General features: G+C 42.5%; 1 protein-coding gene across 3 annotated transcripts in view; it reads right to left on the reverse strand.

The window, feature by feature from the left end:
* Nucleotides 1-19,655, reverse strand: part of RBPJ (recombination signal binding protein for immunoglobulin kappa J region) — an 83,546-nt gene extending 63,891 nt beyond the window's left edge. The window contains exon 1 of one of the 3 annotated variants that reach the window (XM_034771479.1): nucleotides 19,142-19,655. In XM_034771479.1, the coding sequence (XP_034627370.1) occupies nucleotides 19,142-19,302 (161 nt within the window). In that variant the 5' untranslated portion in view covers nucleotides 19,303-19,655. Of the gene's footprint in view, nucleotides 1-18,533; nucleotides 18,557-19,141 lie in introns of those variants that run through there. The other 2 variants (XM_034771478.1, XM_034771483.1) reach the window with 2 other exon arrangements.
* Between the last annotated feature and the right edge of the window lie 1,485 nt (nucleotides 19,656-21,140).

Raw genomic sequence — 21,140 nt, forward strand, 5'->3', positions numbered from 1 at the left:
CTAAAAAGTTGCTGGACAGAGTATTTGAGAAGCAAACCGAACAGTGTCCAAAAAACATTGGCAAGATATGGATGGAGCAAAGTACACAATAATCCAGTAATATGTGCTTATGTGACAACAAAAGATGGGGTTCTATCAATTGTTTCTGTAAAACAGACATCCGAAAATGCCCAAACAGCAGAATACTTAAAAGTAGCAGCAGTAAAAGCTATTACAAACTCTGAACAGAAATTCAAGTGTTATGTGCATAGCTATGTCATAGATAATGGAGCAAATGTAGCAAAGATGAAAAAAAATTAGAAGAAGATAATGAAGGGAACCTCTAACTTGTAACATATGGGCACAGTGCTCATTCGATGCATCTTTTAGCCAAAGACAAAAGAGGTGGAACTTTCACAGCCAAAGTAGTCAACATCAGACTAAACAGAAATGTAGAAGATATGCTGAATATCCTGAAGCCTATTTCCATAGTCTTGGACAAACTGCAGAATATTGCAGCTGTATTGCTAATGCTGTTGAAATTTGGAAAGAACACCAAGAGACACTGAAAAAAGAAATAGCCAACAACAAAGTTAAATTGCAAGCAGATGGATCAAGCCCTGACTCTACCTCATTTTCTTGGCAATATTCTCATCCCAAAGTACCAGGCTAGATGCCTAACTGCTTAAGAAGATGCTGCTATCACATGGGCATCTGGTAGTCACCCATAAATCATGCCAACCATAATAAATTTCAGAGCTGGAGGCAAACCATTCGAAGTTTGCTGATGTTTTAGAAAAAGTCACATCACTGAACCAGTAGAAGTCACTGGCTAAGCACCTGCAACCAGAGTTTGTTGAAGTGCAAATCAGCTTTTGACAGCAGGAGCCTTTTTTGCAGATACAGAAAGAATATTTACTTTATTTTTGGACTAAATCATCCGAAGTTGAGAAATCGACTGGGACCTGAAAAAGCAGGAAAACTTGTCTTTCTTTTCCAGCCTATGAATAAAAACAAGAAGGGAGGGGATGAGATCAACTAGTTTTAAAAGTCTGAAGGACAGCTTAAGTAACTGAGGGTACGTCTACATTGCAGTTAAAAACCCCCGGCTGCCCTATGCCAGCTGACTCAGACTCACAGGGCTCAGGCTGTCATCCGGGCTCTAGGACCCTGTAAGATGGTAGAGTCCCAGAGCTCAGACTCCAGCCCGAGCCCTGTGATCCTGAGTAAGCTGGCAAAGGCCAGCCTCAGGTTTTTAACTGCAGTGTACATATACCCCTAGGAAACTCATCTCATTTTCAAGAGCGTTAGGCAAGTAGGGAATTAAGCTCCAGTCACTTTCACTAAGGCATATTTTTCCCAGTCAGATCTGAAATAATCAGTTTAATCCACCAACTACAGCTAATCCTTCTGTTTAATAAATCATTTAGTTGTAAATGTGAAACATTTTGATAAGAGAAGTTTATGTACCCAAAACATTTAAGGTTGTTTTACTTAATAAAAATAAATTTTACACAATATTTTGGGTGCTTGTTTAAATTCCAGTTACCATCCTAATGCAGCTTGACACAAATCATGAGCAAAAGGTTAATTATCTAGTAAATAAGCAATACATCATTCACTGTTTTCTAACATACAAAAAATGTACAATTAATAAGGACCTAAAAATATTATGCTATGTAATTGCTTAAATAAATGTGTATAGTTTTAGTGTACCCTCCTAAATAGCAAAAAGATGTACCAAATCTAGTTTAAAGGCTCTACTTAGTCATAACCATTAGGCCTTGTCTACACTACAGGGAAAAGTCAATCTAAGCTATGCAATTTGAGTTACGTGAATAGCGTAACTCAAATCGATGTAGCTTAGATCTACTTACCGTGGAGTCCACACTAGGCGACGTCGGCAGGAGACGCTCTCCGTCGACTTCCCTTACTCTTCTAGATCAGATGGAGTAAAGGAGTCGACAGGAGAGCAATCAGCGGTCGATTTAGTGGATCTTCACCAGACTCGCTAAATTGACCGCCGATGCATCGATCGCCAAAGCGTCAATCCTCCGATAAGTGTAGACAAGCCCTTAGAACATGTTGATTTACATCTACCAGCGAGAATGCATCTTTCTTTGGAAAATAATCGAACTACAAATGGAAGAGTTGATTAAAATTGATGATTTAAATCAAGGCTTTCTGCTTGGAGATTTAAATCAATCCACCCTGCCCTACGTTTTGATGTGGACTATAGCAACTCACTTCTTGCCTGAGAAATAGGAATGGCTTTCTCTAGTGTTTCTGACATGTACTCTCTTCCAAGGACCAAGTGGATTGGCTCATCAAAGCTCCTAGTCCCAGAAGCAAAGATCCACATTTGGGCTTGAATTGCAATATGCTGTTGCTTGACTAACACGTTGGCCCTGTGGAGTAGGGAAGGAAATCTGTGAGCGATCCACATAGAGGATAGTTGAACAAGTATTTGCAAATTAGACTGGCCAGAGACAAAATATAGAAGACAGAGCCTTGTGGAACCCACACAGCAAGCTGGAGGTGGGCTAAGAAGGCTCCTCCAAGTGAAACACTGAGGGTATGTCTACATAGCAAAGAAAAACCCACGGCTGGCCCGTGCCTGCTGACTTAGGCTCACTGGGGTTGGGCTGTTTCATTGCTGTGTTTTCATTCTGGACTTGGGCTGGAGCCCGAGCTCTAGGACCCACACACCTCTCAGGGTCCCAGAGCTCGGACTCCAGCCCAGAAGTCTACAAAGCAATGAAACAGCCCTGCAGCACAAGCCCCATGATCACAAGTCAGCCTGCATGGGTCAGCCATGGGTTTTTCTTTGCTTTGTAGACATACCCTGAATGAACAATTAGAGAGGCAGAAGGAGAATGAAGTAAGAACAAAGTCACAAAATCCAAGGGAGGACAAGGTTTCAAGAAGATGATCATGGTCAACTATGTTTAAGGCAGGATCAAGAAGAATGAGTATAATTGGTTCTAAGTTTTGGCCAAGAGGTTATTGGAGACTTTCAGAGTCATTTAAGTGGAGTGCAAGGGTTGAAGCAGAACTGGATGGAATTAGAGGAAAGAAACTCAAGACAGCAGTCATAAATGATGCATTCAATGAATTTAGCAATTAAAGAAAGAAGGGAGATAGGGCAGTAGCTAGAAAAACAAGTGGGGTCACTTTTTGTTTGCTTGGTTTTCTAAGATGGAAGAGTCTAAAACACGATAGTACTGTGAGGTGAAGGAGCCTGAGAAAAGTGAGAGGTTGAATAGAAAAGAAAGTGAGAACAGGAGTGTGAACAATGGCGATGGGATGGGATTATGGTTTAGTTCAAGTGGTGTAATCTGTATGTAAAAAAGGCTTAGGCTATGTCTACACTTGTCATCTAAAGCACAAAAAGTCCTTTTTTTGTGCTAAAGCCGCAGGAGCATCTACACTTGTTAATGACTTTTGGCGGTGACACTCAGAAGTGTCACCGCAAAAAGAAAACCACCTTCATGAGAGGCATACAACTCCTTCTGCTGTTCTTTCTGCGCTGTTGTGAAAGTGAAGACACGTTCAACCTGTGTAAACACCGTTTGACCTCCGGAGGATATCCCACAGTTCCAAAAGTGACCACTCTGGCCAGCATCTCCGCTGCTCTGATGCCCGGTAAACGGACATCTGCCCCTCCCCCTGTAAACCCCGGGAGGTTTGAAACTCCCTTTCCCTTTGCTTGTAGATATGGCGGGGAAAGCAGCCAGACAGCAGGAGAGTTAAAAAAAAATGCCACAAAAGAAACAAGGAAGTAATGGGGCTGCTGGGACATGAAGCAGTGCATCACGGGGCACTGAGCAGGGACCCAGAATGCCTTCCGCTCACCCTCTTCTTCCCACAAGACCTATCGAGAGAGGGATACAGCGCTGCTCTCATCAGTGATGGAAGTGCTGCTACTTTAAACACACTCTGACGCCTGAGGAATTAAGTGAGTACACAAACCAGCACTTTTCTTTCACCGGTTCCCTATCTCCGCTGAAACTGACAGCGCAGAAACTCTGCAAGTGTAGACATACCCTTAGAATAATAAAATTCAGTGCCTGAAATTTTCAAACACCAGAATCAAGATGGAAGCTTTCCCTTGTGAGTGGAAGAGCCTCTTTCTTTAGATACTTCATGCTTATCAACTATCAATTTCTATAGAAAGCTTTAATTTTTTTTAAAAAATGTATTACAACTGAAAAGATAAGCTTTTAAATCCGATGACGCAGTGTCATCTTCCTGAGTCTGCAGACTGATGGTTATAGTTCCTCTCCTGCTACACCTGTTAAACTGCAATAGTGTGAAATTAACAAGACTTTACTAAATTTCACTACTGCTAGTCAGAATTCAGGCTCCAATTCATGGGAGTACTTAAACACATGCTGAAGTGCTATCCTGAATACAGATGCTTCCCTGAATTGGGCTCTAGTGAGTAGCTTCACAAGGCACTAGAGCAGGGGTAGCCAACATATGGCTCCGGAGCCACATGTGGCTCTTCAGAAGTTAATATGTGGCTCCTTGTATAGGCACCAACTCTGGGGCTGAAGCTACAGGCGCCAACTTTCCAAAGTGCCGGGGGGTGCTCACTGCTCAACTCCTGGCTCTGCCACAGGCCCTGCCCCCCACTCCACTCCCCGTGCCCTCCCCTCAGCCTGCAGTGCCCTCGCTCCTCCCCTTCCCCCCCCAGAGCCTCTTGCACACCACGAAACAGCTGATCGGGAAGTGCAGGGTGGGAGGGGGGTGCTGATGGGCAAGGCTGCCGGTGGGTGGGAGGCACTGGGAGCGGGGTGGGGGAACTGCTGGGGGGCAGCTAACGTATTAATGTGGTTCTTTGGCAATGTACATTGGTAAATTCTGGCTCCTTCTCAGGCTCAGGTTGGCCACCCCTGCACTAGAGACAGGCACCAGAGCTATTCAGTCAAGGAAGGATGATTCCACTTCCTGCACCCTTCCAAAAAAAAGAAGAAAAAAAAAAGGAAACAAAGGCTATGGCTACATTAGAGAGCTTACAGCGGTGCAGTAAGCTGCTGTAAGCTAACGGGAGAGAGCTCTCCCATTGTTTTAATTACTCCAGCCCCCTTTAGTGACACTTAAGTTGCCATAATTATGTAGGGTTAATTCACACCCCTGAGTGACATAACTTATATTGACTTAAGCTGTAGTGTAGCCATAACCCAAGATTCATCCTCTACTTTCCAGCAGCCTATTGTACCTTATGTGGAGGCAGTTTCCACACGAGTTACAACCGAAAGCTGTGCTCATCACTCCAGTCTACCTACTACTCACCAACACTCTTCCATTGTTTTTTGCAAATGTATCTCTGTGTCCAATATATCAGAATGAGGATGTTTAAATGCTATTTATTAAATAAATAATTTTAAATACTTATTGTAAAAGGGCTAATTTTCTAAAAAAATAAAATAAATGTGGACCATTACTTTTGCACTTCTCTATAAACTTGTGACTTCTGCATTTTTCTGAGACTAACCCTTTTCTTCATTTTTAAACTTTTTTGTCATGACAAAAAATAATTAGCCTTAGCCAGGACCTATGACAGAAAAGCAGAAAAAGTGTGCAATGAAGTCAGAAAGGAAAGGAAGCATAATCAAAACCACAGGAAGATTATAACATTTTAAATTAAATAGACAGCTGATCAACGATGCTATAATTAAGTACAGAGCACAACAAACAATACGGAACTTCCCTCAGACTGCAATGGGTGTTTCTTAGGCTATGTCTACACTAGCATTTTTGTCAGTAAAACTTTCTTTGGTCAGGGGTGTGAAAAAAACCACACCCCTGACCGACATAAGTTTCATTGACAAAAGCACCAGTGTGGACAGCACTATATCTGCTGGAGATGCTCTTCCGCCAAAATAGCTACTGCCGCTCATTGGGGGTGGTTTAATTATGCCGATGGAAGAGCTGTCAGCATAGAACAGCTACGCAGCTGCAGCAGTACATCTATGCTGCTGTGAGGTCTGTAATGTAGACATAGCTTAAGAAATGAAGGGGAAGGAAGGTGGTATAGTAGCACAGGTATTTTTCATCCAGGTTAGTAGACATGGGTAAACTTGTTCAAACAAAATAAGGATTTTATAATGGGAACTCTCAATCTTAATATAGCTAGCAAGAACGTTCAAATTACATTCAGAAAGAAAATACTTGCACATTATCATAGTTTAATAGGCAAAACATAGGAGACTTGTGTTACAGAGCAACTCTGACATTTGTTTAAACTAGTGTTGTCAGTGTTAAATGCCATTCTCCATCTCAAGAAGAGCGCAGCAAACATGACTCTGCTCCAATGGAGATTTTATTGTATTAGTCCCTTATATATTCAGTTTAGTCAGTACAATATTTTTACATTACAACAACATTCTATATAGTTTTTAAATTTTCCCTTTTTGAAGACTCTTATGGGCAGGGTCAAAGGTTACTTGAAATTAAATTCCTAGCTTGCCATCTGTGACATGGTGTATAAACCCATCACTAGACAGCAAGGAGTTAAAGAATAGATCTGGGCAGAGGAGGGCCCATGCCGAGCATGCTCCGCTTGGAGGCACGATCTACAAGGGAGATGTTCAATTAAGGGTGGACAGAGCAGGGAGGAGGATTGACTCTGGGAGCTCCAGAGCAGAAGGCAGCCAGATACAAATTGAGTGAAGGCATGTTGGAGACCAGCAGCCTTTGCGGGACAGAGAGGGGATAGGCAACCACCAGGACAGCATTCACCAGGACAGACTGCTGAAGATGAGATGGAGGTAGGAAGTGGCCCAGGGAGGCTGACTAGAGGCAATCCAAAGGAAGGCTGGTGGGCGTGTCTCACGGGGACATAGGTCAGACCTCGGTGGAGCGGGAAGCCCACATTCCCCTAGTTTTTCAACTGTAACCATTAGGCAGGGGGAACTGCCATAGACCGTAACCACTGGGGGCAGGGGAACTGCCATAGACCATAACCACTGGGCGACAGACCCCAGGCCTGATCACACCATCCCCAAGAGTAATTTACAGTAACCAACTGGGATAGCTCAGTGGTTTGAGCATTGGCCTGCTAAAGCCAGGGTTGTGAGTTCAACTGTCCCACTGTCACCTATCCCAAGTATTTTTTTCATCTCATCCAGTAAGATAAGCATAGTAAGCTATAAGTTTCTGTTAATCAGCAATGATAGTATTAATATTAGCATTTATGGCCTCCTTTGTAAAGTGTATTGAATCTCTGGAGGTGTTATATAGAGCTAAATATCAGTTAAGTCATTGGGATGCACAGATATGATCACTTGAGCTGAACTGAGACAGTCCATGTCTCAAACTTGTCACTGGCTCACTGTAGTATCAGGAAGACAATGGACAGATTCATATTTAGAAGATTTTCTTTCATCCCACAAGGGCTAGAAGGTTAAGTTCTGCAGTGCAACTCTTCAGCTACAGAATCATAGAATACATATGGCCCTAAACATATCCTGAACTTGTCAACATTATAAATACTCGAACAAGGCAGGGATGTAATTATCTCCTTTATATTCTATAAAAACAGTTACAATTGTTTAAGAGTTGGTGTAAATAGAAAAAAATCTCTGTTAAAAAAACAACAACTTATCAGTTGTGTTTAGAACTTAAAGCTGAGAAAGATCTGTATGCTAAAGAACGTGTATCTGCTTTGCTAGGTAGCTATCAGCAGTGACTGTGAAACTCCAGAAGAGTGTGTGTGGCGGGGAGAAATAGCGGGTTAATATCTTAATCATTCATATGAAATGGCTGGAAAATATTTGTAAATTAATTTCACACACAGAGAGTCATGGTCCCAATTAATTATTTTGGTTAACTACTCTACTACCTCTCTACAGTCCTGAGATAAAATACAGTTTGCTTTTAAAAGCAGAGTTGTGATTAGGAAAGTTATTTGAGTACACACCCAAAAAAGTTAGCTGGAGAATTCCCAGTTCACCTTCACCAACCATAGAATGTTAGAAAAAATCTTGAATGCAAAAAGACTAAATGTTGGCAGAAGTGCTCAACATCATGGAAGAAAAAAATTTTTTGGCTCAGAAAGCAGTTGGCCACAGGAGATTTGGTCAAAGGAGGAAGAAGTATCAGAACTTATCATTGGAAGACATCACAACATATATAAAGAATTGACTAGTTGATCTATCTATCAAAAAGTAGAAGGGGAAAAATCTGTCCCCCCAATATAACTGATTTTGCCCTATTTTCATCCCTCCAGCTCACTACAGTTCTCTTACTTTTGTTTGGTAAGCTGGAAAGTAGTATTACATAAAAGAAAAACCGAATCATCTATGCAGGTTAACTTGTATAGAGAAATAAAGAGATGGCCCTGGAAGGTTTCATGCCTGCTCTGCTGAGAGCTCTACAATTGCACTTTTCTTGACACCATATCTGTCTGATTGTTCTGCCCCTTAAGAACTTACATGAAGGGAGTAGCATCCCTTCTGTTGCCACTGTAGTTCCACGCCAATAGCAATTAAAGCTATTAAAACTGATTAACCATGCAAATGATTACTACTTTTTGGTTTTTCTTTCCATATTGTTTTTCACTGAACAAGACAAAAAACTACGTAATTCTGATGTCTTCCCTCAGTATTATGATTCTAACACATTTCTGGTAGGTGAGATAAAACCCTGCTTCCACTTGTCAATAACAGAACACCTGAAAGGGAGCATGGCCCAGCAGCTAGAACACAGTTCAGAGAATCAGGAGACCCACTGACTCTGCATGACCTTGGCGAATTTTCAACCTCTCTCTGCCTCAATTTCCCCATGTATCAAAAGTGCTTTCAGATCTATGGCTGAGAATCACTGAATAAGAGCCAAGTATTATATATTCTGTTAGTGCAGATCTTGGAACTTACATACAATGGCATAAATTCAGAGTGGGCTTGAAAATATCCCCTCCGTTCTCCAACCCCCATTTTAAAGTTCCCTGCAGATAACAAAATTAGTACATATTAGAACTACCCAAAAGTAGAAGCAGCTGCCCACCAGAGAGAAATTGACATGTTTAGTAAGTTTCACACAATGCCCTGCTGAGCAATTTTCTATGCCACAGATGAGCAACTTTAACATAGACTAGGCCACAAAATCCACTAAACCCCTTTGGCAGCCATATAGGGTTTTTTGTTTGTTTGTTTTTCAAAAAGATTGCACCAGGTAGCTAAGGGGCACAGTCTTTTAGAAAAGCTGCTGTTGCCTCATATCGCTACGCTCCATTTCCCCAACAGCACAGGCTCCGACTTTACCCCATGCCATCCAGCTCCAGTTACCGCCCCATTGGCTGACTGTTAGGAAATGAAAACCACAATTCCCCTATCCACCCATCAATGGGAAGGAAGTAACCAGAGCTGTGTAGCATGGTGCAGCAGAGTGAAGCAGAATGCCATGTGTGAGGTCACACCATTCAAATCTGGCCCAAACACTCCTTCAACATACCAACCAGGTAGATATTTGCCATTACACTACCCAATTCTGGTTACTGCTTCCCCATTGGCAGACATATGCCCCGACTCATCCACAGCCTGGAGAGTAGGGGGAGATAGGCTGGCCCCAATCAGACTGGCCGTGGGAGCTGGGAGCCAATGAGAAGCAGTCAGAGCCAGGTGGCTTGGAGAGAAGCCCCTTCCCTGTATGCGTGAAACTGGGGTGGTTGGGCCAGTGAGCGGCACTGCAACCGAGTGCCTGGGCTCCTGCTCCCAGTTCTAGGCTCTGCTCCACCACACCCCGTACTTTAAGCACTGTGTCTGGTGCTCAGATTGGGTGAGCCTAGGAGCTAATTGGGTAGGCTGGGGCTCAACCCTGCTCAGCCTCCCACGCACAAGAATATTTTCACCAGCTGCCTCTGGGCAGACCAAATAAAATGATTTGGCAAGCCAAATGTGTCCCCCAGCTTGCCAGTTACCCCTCCCCATTTTATGCAGTGCCTTTTCCCAAACTTAAGGTGGGTATATAAAACTGACTAGGCTTTTGTCAAATTTCATTCTGAGTTTGATGTTCATCGTCTGCAAAATTGCTGCACACAGGAGTTGTAGCACAGGTGTAAACTTAGGCTTGTCTACATAGAGACTTAGCAAAAGGCAAGTCAGGTTATAACAGTTCATCACACTAGCCTTCCATGCACTAAGCTGACCTACTGCCTTTCACTAAAAATTTAGTAGAACTTTCGTTCCAAATAGCAGGAGGTCAAAGTACACTATGACAGGTTTCAGAGTAACAGCCGTGTTAGTCTGTATCCACAAAAAGAAGAACAGGAGTACTTGTGGCACCTTAGACACTAACAAATTTATTAGAGCATAAGCTTTCCTGGACTACAACCCACTTCTTCGGATGCATATAGAATGGAACATATATTGAGGAGATATATATACACACATACAGAGAGCATAAACAGGTGGGAGTTGTCTTACCAACTCTGAGAGGCCAATTAATTAAGAGAAAAAAAACTTTTGAAGTGATAATCAAGCTAGCCGAGTACAGACAGTTTGATAAGAAGTGTGAGAGTACTTACAAGGGGAGATAGAGTCAATGTTTGTAATGGCTCAGCCATTCCCAGTCCTTATTCAAACCGGAGTTGATTGTGTCTAGTTTGCATATCAATTCTAGCTCACCAGTCTCTCTTTGGAGTCTGTTTTTGAAGTTTTTCTGTTGTAATATAGCCACCCGCAGGTCTGTCACTGAATGACCAGACAGGTTAAAGTGTTCTCCCACTGGTTTTTGAGTATTTTGATTCCTGATGTCAGATTTGTGTCCATTAATTCTTTTGCGTAGAGACTGTCCGGTTTGGCCAATGTACATGGCAGAGGGGCATTGCTGGCACATGATGGCATATATCACATTGGTAGATGTGCAGGTGAACGAGCCCCTGATGGTATGGCTGATGTGATTAGGTCCTATGATGATATGGAACTTTTAGTGCCCAGCAGTAGGGTCCACACAGAGACTTAGTGTGCAGCAAGCTAGTTTACTGTTAATGCATGCCTTGTGTGTTCATATGAAATGGTATGATATCACCTTAAATAATTACAGATTTGTCATCTTGTGTGTATTTCGATCCCTTTCTGCTTATTTTTTGACAAAACCAGGTTTGAAATTTACAGATCTAGGTTTGAAATTTACTGTTCTTAGATTCAATAACAGTATAATGATTTTTGAACTGCTACTCTCAATTTCCTCCTTAAATAAATGGATCAGCTGTTGGACAGGTGCTCTTTTGTTGCTAGCCTATTTTATAGCCTATTCCCCAGTATCATATAAACTTACTTATTGAAATTATGTGTAAGAATCAATATTAGCCATGTCTTGGTACACATATGAAACCTTACTGTGAATTTCTTATTATTGTATGATGACCTTCCACAGTGGAACATCAATCACTCAGCAAATTCAAGTAAGAGGTCAATTTTATGTTGGAAAAATGTACAGCTTTATTAGAATATAAATACTTGCACTAGTTATATTTAAGTTAATAAACATTACAACTGTTCCTTTTATTCAGCTAATGTAATCAAAGTATTTTTTTTTTAATTAAAAACCCACTTGCATGTTCAACTATGCCTTTCCTGTAAAATGCTTCTTGGGAGCCAACAATTTAATATATTATAGTAACATGTAGGTCAATTAATGAAGTGCTTATAATTAATTTCAAAAGACTTGGGATGAAGAGTACTGTAACAGAGTAACAGCGTACTGCAACCATAGAGTTAGGCTTGGAAAATCTGATTTTTTTTTTTAAGACAGATAATATCAATGTTTATTTTTAAGCTTTTTTTTTCTATTTTTAATCTATTTAAATTTTCAAAGTTGTGGGAAATTATTTGGGGGCTGACAATTATTAAGTGACTGTAGACACAGATTAAAAAAAAATTAAAGCTTTACAAACATTAAAAACAATCGGTCAACATTACATGTCAAAATATACAGAGTAAATATCCTTGAAATCACACACTAATAAGTTCTCAAGCAGCAGTTTTCTTACTTTGCCTATATGTAAATTTTGATCATCATCAATGGAAATATTTTTTCATCAGTTTGTGTGTGTGTACAATGAAATTGACATTTACTGATAAAAGCCTACATAAAGTTCTGCTTCGCACAGTTTTCTACTAAAGATGAAATCAAAAGTATGTACTGGGTAAATTACACCCCCAGAGATATAAGAATGTATTGTATAAACCAAAATATTTATGATGTTTATATAATTTACATCTTAGGACATCTAAAAGCACAGCTTTTCTTTCTTTCTTCCCCCTTCAATCCCTGCTCTCTACCAAAGAAGAGTAAAAGTTAATTATTATTGACTATATAGTTTACTACTAAAACTTTGACCATGAAGACCCAATATCTTTGTAAGCCAACCCAGCTAGAGACATTTCTCCTTCTTTCCATATTTCTCTTTTTAGTACAATAGCATCTTGTTAATTTTTACTAATGTAGAAGAACACTATAGTGAATTAATTGTTCTATTGCTAATTTGAAAAAAGTACTCTGTTCTTATTTTGACAAGTGCAATTTCCTTTAAATAATTTATTATACTTCATAATGTACTACAGTATATTTTGTAAAAATAAGTCATACCTCTAAGACTTCATTATAATATTCTAAAATATTTTGCTAAGAAATGGAGAGAGCAAATTTTTTTGGTGTGTGTCAAATAAAATATGTACAGATTAGTGAAGTTCTACATAGAACCATAATCTGAATAAAAACAAGATATTTGTTTTTAAGTCACTCTACTCCTGCATTGGACACTGCAGTCCTTTTCGCAGCAATTAAATAACGGTCATAGAGGACTTAGGGTAATGAATAAGGAGCAAATGCAAACACACTAAAAATCAAAGATAATATTTTCATACAACAATCCTTAATAAAACCATAAAAAAAAATGTGTTTAGAACTATCTCAAAGATTTTCAAGGATTCCCAAAAGGTTTCTCAATAGCCAAATTTAGAACAGTAATACTCCTTGCTAATGATTTATATGTTAATACTTCCTGCTTGTGTGATCTTATAAAAACAACTTTCTAGACTATGTATATGTGTGCATACAGTATAAACATCCATAGTTTTACTATTCTCAAATCTTAACCATAAAGTTTAAACCTAGAGTGATAGGCACATCTCCCTCCTCCCTTTCATCACTAAGTTCATTGCATAGCTGTTTACAATTGCTGTCTGGAGTTGCTTTCCTCCAATTCCTTCCTAGACCCCCTCTAGTCCGTCTTCTGTGCCTTACACTCCATTGAAATTGCTCTTGCCAAAGTCTTTAATGACCTCTTCCTAGCTAAAGCTCAGAACCAGTACTCCTTGACCTGTCAGCTGCCTTTGACATGCTCTTAATTGAAATATTGTTCTCCCTTGGTTTCCATGACTGTCCTCTGCTGGCTCTGCTACTTCTCTAATCACTCCTTTTGCATATCCTTATCCACCCTCCAACTTTCAATGGCAGTTCCCCGGAGCTCTGTTCTTGGTCCCCCCCTTCTCTTTTCCTTCTACATCTTGTCTCTGGGTAATCTCATTCACAAACACAAATTCACTACCATCTCCATGCTGACAATTCACACAGCTTCTTCTCTACTCCTCTCTTTCTCCCCTAAATGCCTTTTGTCTACACTAAAATCTCAGCCTCTCTCGCTAACATCTCCACAGCCTCAACATGGCTAAAACAAAGCTTCTAGTCTCTCCCAACAGTCCCCCTGCTACTTTCTTTCCTAGCTACAATGGACACCACCACCATCCTGCCTGTCACTCAGGCTCATAACCTGTTGTCTTTGACCTCCAGGTTATGTCTAAATCTTGCTGATTGCTTCTGCATAAGATCTCTAAGATATAATCTATTCTATTCATCCACAGAGCTAAAACTTTCATCCAGCATCCCAATTACTGCATTATCCTACTCTCTGGCCTTGACAAATGCAATTTTGCCCCACTCATATTAATTCAGAATGTTGCTGCAAAGACCATTCTCCTAGCACGGCACTTCGACCATGTCACCCCTCTCTCTGCATTCCTCAACAGGCTCTCTTCTTCTCTACTGAATCAAACATTAGCTGCTTGTCTTCACTTTCAAGGCCCTTCATTGTCTGTCTCCTCCCTACCTATTAACTCATATATGCCACACAGACATCAACTCCTACCTCCAATCAGTCCATGATGCCAGCCACTATCACGCACTTGTTCAATTTTTAAAACACCTTTGATGCCTTCTCATATGCTGTCCCTCATGCTTGAGAGGAACTCCCTGTAAACATGTGCAAAAACTCACTCATCCTCCTCTACACTCTCTTTTGGTCAGCAGCCTATGACACCATCTGGCACACAGGTTTGCTGTGCAAGATGTCAAAAATTCTTCCTAGATGGGTTGCCATGGCAACTGAGCTATTGCTCCAAGGTAGACACGTGCAAGTGGCTCTGGGCCATAAAACCAGCACTTGAAGATTCCAGAAGAATAGACTCTAGAAAGGCTTCATGCTGGAATCAAATTTATTTTATGCATTCACCAACAATTTGCCATACACCATCTCCAGGAGATTCATGTAGTCCCATGATACCTGCTTGGCTCAAAGGACTGTAACTTCCAAAAGACTGAAGAGAACCTGAACAGTGATATTGCTGCCAAAGGTGACTAATGTAAGAAATGGAGACCAACCAAGTACATGAAACACTGCATCAACATGCTTCCTCTTTCATCATGCTCAGAGCCAACTTGAGCTTAAATATGTTTTTGAATGGTCAGAGGTTGGCACATGTTCTAAAACCAGTGTATGAAGGGGTCACTCTAAGTCACACACTTCTATACAAATGCCACCTCACTAAAGATCAAGAGCAGAAACTGTCTTCTGAACAAACTAGTAGTTTTCTCTTGGGGAGTCAATGCACTATGTGGTTTGGGGCTCACCATATGCTACTGAGTTGGAGAATGTTGTGCCAGTTTGGTTAAGCTCTGCACGTGCTACACTATCAGACAACTCAATCATACCATGAAAATTATTACAGGCATACTGAAGGCAACAAAACTTGTATGGTTACCAATCCTAGCCAAAAATCCTCAACCTAACAGCTGGCATCAGAATATAGCCAATAAACTGATCAGGGTGCCAGGTACCTTTATCAAGACATCAAGATATAGCAAATGCCATACTTGCCACTGTTCAGGAATATATGGGATGTACCCCATCATCAAATGCATAGCAGAAATCTTATCTGGACAGTGCTGCACACTCTCTATCCAACTGATGATATCCTCAGCTCACCGTGGTGATCAGAATTAAGAGAGAACCTCTCCCACCACCTGTAAATCTCACATCATCACCAGGCTGGATGAACAGCAACCTGGCTTTGGGCTCCCATGCCACCTTTGGAGACCGTTTAATAGGTCTAGATGTGGCATGGTTCGCTATGCTAAGACAGACCATGACTAGGGCATCAAGGACAGCCATCTGTGTACCTTTAATGCTGTGCAGGATGGCTTCACTTTTTGTGTTGGGTTCCCCAGAGGTCTTCCCATAGTGAACACTGCTGACTCAGTGGCCACTTACTGGCTCAAGACCATTTAGCTGTTTTGGCATTGGTTCGTTTTTTAAAAGCTTGTCTTGCTCACACATGGTCATGTGCACACTCTCCCTCTGTAAATACATATAGTGTGTGTGTGTGTGTGTGTTTGTTTGTGTCACACCGTTTTTGTGATACCTACAAAAAAACTTGACAATGGAAATGCTGCTGATGTACTAATATCACTGCCTATCATGCTGACCGATACTGTCTCATCTGTCTGTTTATAGCCATCTTGTCTTATATTTAAAATGTAATCTCTTTGAAGCAGGGACCGTCTCTTTGTTCCGTGTGTGTACAGCACCCAAGTACAATAACTAGTGCTCCTAAGCACTACAGTAACAAGCAATAATAAATCTGATAATTTTACAAGTATAATTAAAAACTGTATAACCATACATTATTCACACAGCTAAGTCTATGAAAAAACAAGTTCATATTACTCTTACCCCATCCACCCCTGTTTGCTTATACCACCCTTCTGTTTCATCTTTTTTTAAACAAAACTGTAAGCTCTTTAGTGCAGGAACTGTCTTTCATTATGTCATATATTTGTCGGAGGCTTATCACAATGGGTTCCTGACCTAACTGGGGCCTTTAGGTACTTGCATAACACAAAATTGATCAGAATGAAGGTTTCCTACTGAATCTATGCATCTCTAGTAGTTGACATTTTCATTAATACTTCATAGCCTCAAAATGATTAAAGTTTTCCCAATCATTCACATGCAGAAAAGCTTACCATATTCTGTCCATAAATTATCCATTTCCATTAGTAAAATATTTCTGTGAATAAGACATTTTCAGTTACTTGTCTGCTACATTTCCAAAATATTTTTCGTTATCTCTCTCTCTGCCCCTAAAGTGAGTAATTTAGGTTCAATCATAATAATGAATGTATACTTCCCTATTCCGATAAAAATTTATTTGAAATAAAATGGTATAGTATATAACTTTGTGTAGATAAGAAACCAGGTATGTTTTGGCCATACCAAAAAAACAACTTCTGTGGTGAAGTGCTAACCTCGTTATTTCATGAATAAGTTACTGGCACAAGTGAATGGATGCTTGCAAGTTTATTTACTGTAATTTAAAGTTTTAGCATTCACAGTTTTCATAGAAAGATTGTTTTTATAGAAAGACATTCAACTTGCATTGACTAGAAAACAATCACTTACATACTTTGTCTAGCAATCTCAGTGTGAATAGAAATTGCAAGCCACCACTGAAAAATTTTCACTTACTGAAGGACACATCAGATTTTAATTTTAACATATCCCCAATGAAAACAGGATATAACATTGGATAACATTAGTATAACAATGCTAATTCAAAACTAGAGTATAATATTGCTAACCCACAAACCTGATAATTCTCACAAAAACCAATCAGCTCATTCCACTTTATAATATGAAATATTATAAATCATGGCAAACTAAACTACACCTGTCAAAATTTAGTCATCTGCATTTAGCAAGGTTCTACCAGATAGCAGGTCCAGAGACCCATCATTCAATATACTAACATATAATCCTCAACACAATAAAGCCACACCAGTTAATACATTTTAGCATGTCTTTAAAGTTTACCTGTGTGATAGAAATATGTTTGAAGTGATTATCCATAATAATAAATGATTCAGGGTCTCAGGTAGTAACAAATGAACTCCCACCTTTATTAAGTATTATGATTCAGGGTTTCAGGGAGTAACAATGAATTCCCTCCTTTAATAGGAATTAGTACATTTATACAGGTTTTGACCAATACAACCAATTTTAGAATCCTCAAGCACACACACAGTCTTTTCTGTTCTCATGTTAAAGCACAACATATTTTCTTCTCTCCTACTGTTAGCATGGTTTTATCATTCATAAGAAATTTTCTAGAATTATGAATTAGTCAAAGTGGTCCAAGCATTATATCTCTCTTAAGAAGAGACAGGATGACACAGACCTAGAGCATTATTGACAGCAGTTTGCTAATCAACAAGCAAAGAAAATAACTGTCAAATGATCAATTAAACAAAATGAACATAAACTGGAATACAATTAATCTATAACTAACCCCACAGCAACGTTTAAAACAAACATTTTAAAGCACTTTTTTGTCTTGTTTCCCCAACCTTAGAAATCTAAATAGTTCCAGCCAGAAACTGAAACAAACACCTGCTGCCTTAAAGAATGTTAAATAGGAAAAACAAGCAACAGCAGCAAGCTCCATTTGAACATGAAAGAAACCAGGCAACATCCAGGCAGCAGCTTAGATCTTGTTTTCAACAATCAAGAGAAAAAATGGAACGTCCATCGAGGCCAAAATGAAACAATGCCACTTTTGCCAAGAGAACAAAAGCAACAACCACCAACCCCACCCTCCAAACAGGCTGATGGTCTCTCTAACTACATAGCCATGGCTGGAGACAGAGTAATCTCACGGGGAAAAGAATACTTAGTGTGTCTGTGACATTCACTGTGAAAATATCAAACTAAGTCCACCCATGTAAAGATACCCAGCAATATTCTTACCAACCAGGATTTTGTTTTGAACGAACAGGTGGTGAGCAGACAAGGCCTGCTATTGTACTTGCAGAACCATTCCTCAAGTGTGTGTTCAGTGGAGTGGATGCAACTACTCAGTGTGACCCAAGACCCATGGTGCCTGCTACGTGCAGTGTAACTTAAGATGTGGTAGAGATGTGCAAAACAGCTGCTGATGCACCCTACCACTAGTGAATCTACCATTATTACTTAACAGCAGCTGATTAGGAGTATGTCACTGTTTACCATGACACAGTTTACAGGTAGAAGGCCATTATTCAGTATGACCCAGTGGCGTTAATGGGGATGGCAAGTAGTTTTCATGCTGAGTCAATGTGGAGCAGATGGAGTGGGAAGGCTGCTATTCTTCTGTTGGGAGAGAGGCAGCTAAGAATATTCATTTGTAACCCAGAGAATGGTGACCAGGCAGGAAAAGGGGAACTCCACTCACTTCTGCAAGGCAGCAGGGGTCTTGCTTGGGAGGAGGCTGGTCCTACTGAATGGGACCTAGAGCCTGGTGAATTCAGCGCAGCACGGCGCGCGGGGAAGGAGTGTTCTGCTTCCTCTCATTGCGCCCCGCCAGAAAGGAGGAAGGCACCAGTCGGCTTTCCCACAACCAGACAGAAGCCTTTGTCTGGTGCCCCAGGGCCGGTGGCTGAGGGGACCCCCGCCCGGACCCGGGCTGGGAAACCCCACGAACAGGTACCCACCTCCTGGGGGTGGGGGGGGGCCGACGGAGTGTGTCCGGCACTAAGCCCACCTCCCCCCGTCCCGCCTGGGGTTTGGGGATCTCGGCCCGCCCCGTACCCGCCCCCCAGACTATCCACCTGGGGATCCCGGCCTATCGCCCGGGGCCCTTCTCCAGTGCAGCCACCTGGGGGGTCCCAGCCCCTGAGGGACTGTATCTCGGGGCCTCCCCCGGATCGCCCGGCTAGGAGCTCCCGCCTCCCCGGACGGGGGATGGGGAAGCAGCAGGACCGGGGGACGACGGTGGGTGGGCCCCAGTGCCCATAGAAAGGGATCGCTCCCAGCCCGGCGCTGCGAACCCCCCGCACTTACCCTGTCACAACAGGCGCCATCTTCCACAAACTCTCGCCAAAACTCCTACTCTCGCGAGAACTGTCTCCTCCTCCCCTGGCCGAGCGCGCGCGTGCGCGGGCCCGTGAAACACACACGCGGTCGCGAAGGGGAGAGAATGGGGGAGCGCGCCGCCCCCTCATTCCCGGGTTCTCCCCTTAGACACAACAGCGGCAGCAGGCGTGGGAATCTGCCCAAGACTCGCGAGAACTCCAGCAGCGGCCTGCCAGGCAGTAAGGGAGAAGGCAGATTAGTATCGCGAGAACAAAGTGAAGGGAGAGGGTGGGGGATTCTCTCGCTGCCGCGCTGCGCGTTTGTAGTCCTTGTTTCTCTGGCTGTCCCTGAGCCGGCGGCAGGCGAGGAACAAACCATTCGGGGGAGAGGTGCGGGAGGCGGTCAGGCTCTCTCCCACAGGGCAGGAGCGGCGCGGTTCTCTGCCTCTTGCCCGGCCGCGGGGCTGGGAGCGCTCCTGCGGGGCGTGGAGCCGGCGCGGCGGGAGCAGGAGTCGCGGGAGCAGTCACGGCCTTCCCTCCAGCGCCTCCCTCTCCGCGGGGCGGGACGGCCCAGCCCGGCTCGGGCAGCCGCTCGCCGTAGGGGATTGCACGCTGGGTAACCGCTGATGTCCTAGCGGCCCACCAGGCTCCCCGCCCGTCCCCTTCCATCCCCCTCTATTTCAGGGACTCGCTGAAACCCACCCTCTGCTAGTGGCTGTGCGTCCTTCCTCCCTCCACACTAGGCTCCCCCATTCTCCCATCCCCTCCCGGGCCTCCATGGGACACCCCCCCCCATGCTGGGTTATCAGCGCACCCCAACTTGCCAGGGGCTCTGCATACATCCCCATTTCCCCCGCTCCGTTACACACAGATAAGTAGAGAACTGCCCTGGTGGTGAGCATGGGCCTCACTTCGTTCAATACAGTTAACTTGGCAACTGCCTTTTGGCTGCACTGGAAAGGTAGACGCGAGAATGAGCAGGCAAGAGAAGCGATGTCAGTAACCAGGATATTAAATGATCTTCACATGGACAAACTTCTTAGAATCATAGAAGATTAGGGTTGGAAGAGACCTCTGGCGGTCATCTAGACCAGTCCCCTGCTCAAAGCAGGACCAACACCAACTAAATCATCCCAGCCAAGGCTTTGTCAAGCTGGGCCTTAAAAACCTCCAAGGATGGAGAGTTCACTACCTCCCTAGGTAACCCATTCCAGTGCTTCACCACCATCCTAGTGAAATTGTTTTTCCTAATATCCAAACTAGATACCCCCCTGTGACAATGCGGTTCTGGCGGAACCCAACTGAGAGTGCCAACTCAGGACAAATTGCTAAAACAGGGCAGTTACAGCCCAAGGCTGGGGTTTTTCCACCTCTAAGGCAAACCAAACCAGCCAGACTAAGACTTCGGTCTCATCCCACTGGCTAACCGCAAGTCTCACAAGCAATCTCCTTAGACACTTCAGTTTCCCATTATTACCACCAGTGCCACTCGTTATGGGGACAAATGGTTATGAAAACCAATACCCCAGTAAAAGAAAAAGGTTCTCCTGATCCCAAAGGACCAAGCCCCAGACCCAGGTCAATATACAAATCAGATCTTACCCACAAATCACGCTGCTGCCAATTCTTTAGAATCTAAAATCTAAAGGTTTATTCATAAAAGGAAAAGATAGAGATGAGAGTTAGGATTGGTTAAATGGAATCAATTACATACAGTAATGGCAAAGTTCTTGGTTCAGGCTTGCAGCGGCGATGGAATAAACTGCAGGTTCAAATCAAGTCTCTGGAATACATCCCCAGCCGGGATGGGTCCTCAGTCCTTTGTTCAGAGCTTCAGTTTGTAGCAAAGTTCCTCCAGAGGTAAGAAGCAGGATTGAAGACAAGATGGAGATGAGGCATCAGCCTTATATAGTCTTTTCCAGGTGTAAGAACACCTCTTTGTTCTTACTGTGGAAAATTACAGCAAAATGGAGTCTGGAGTCACATGG

Source organism: Trachemys scripta, chromosome 5, assembly GCF_013100865.1.
Source record: "Trachemys scripta elegans isolate TJP31775 chromosome 5, CAS_Tse_1.0, whole genome shotgun sequence".
Taxonomy (NCBI): Eukaryota; Metazoa; Chordata; order Testudines; family Emydidae; genus Trachemys; species Trachemys scripta.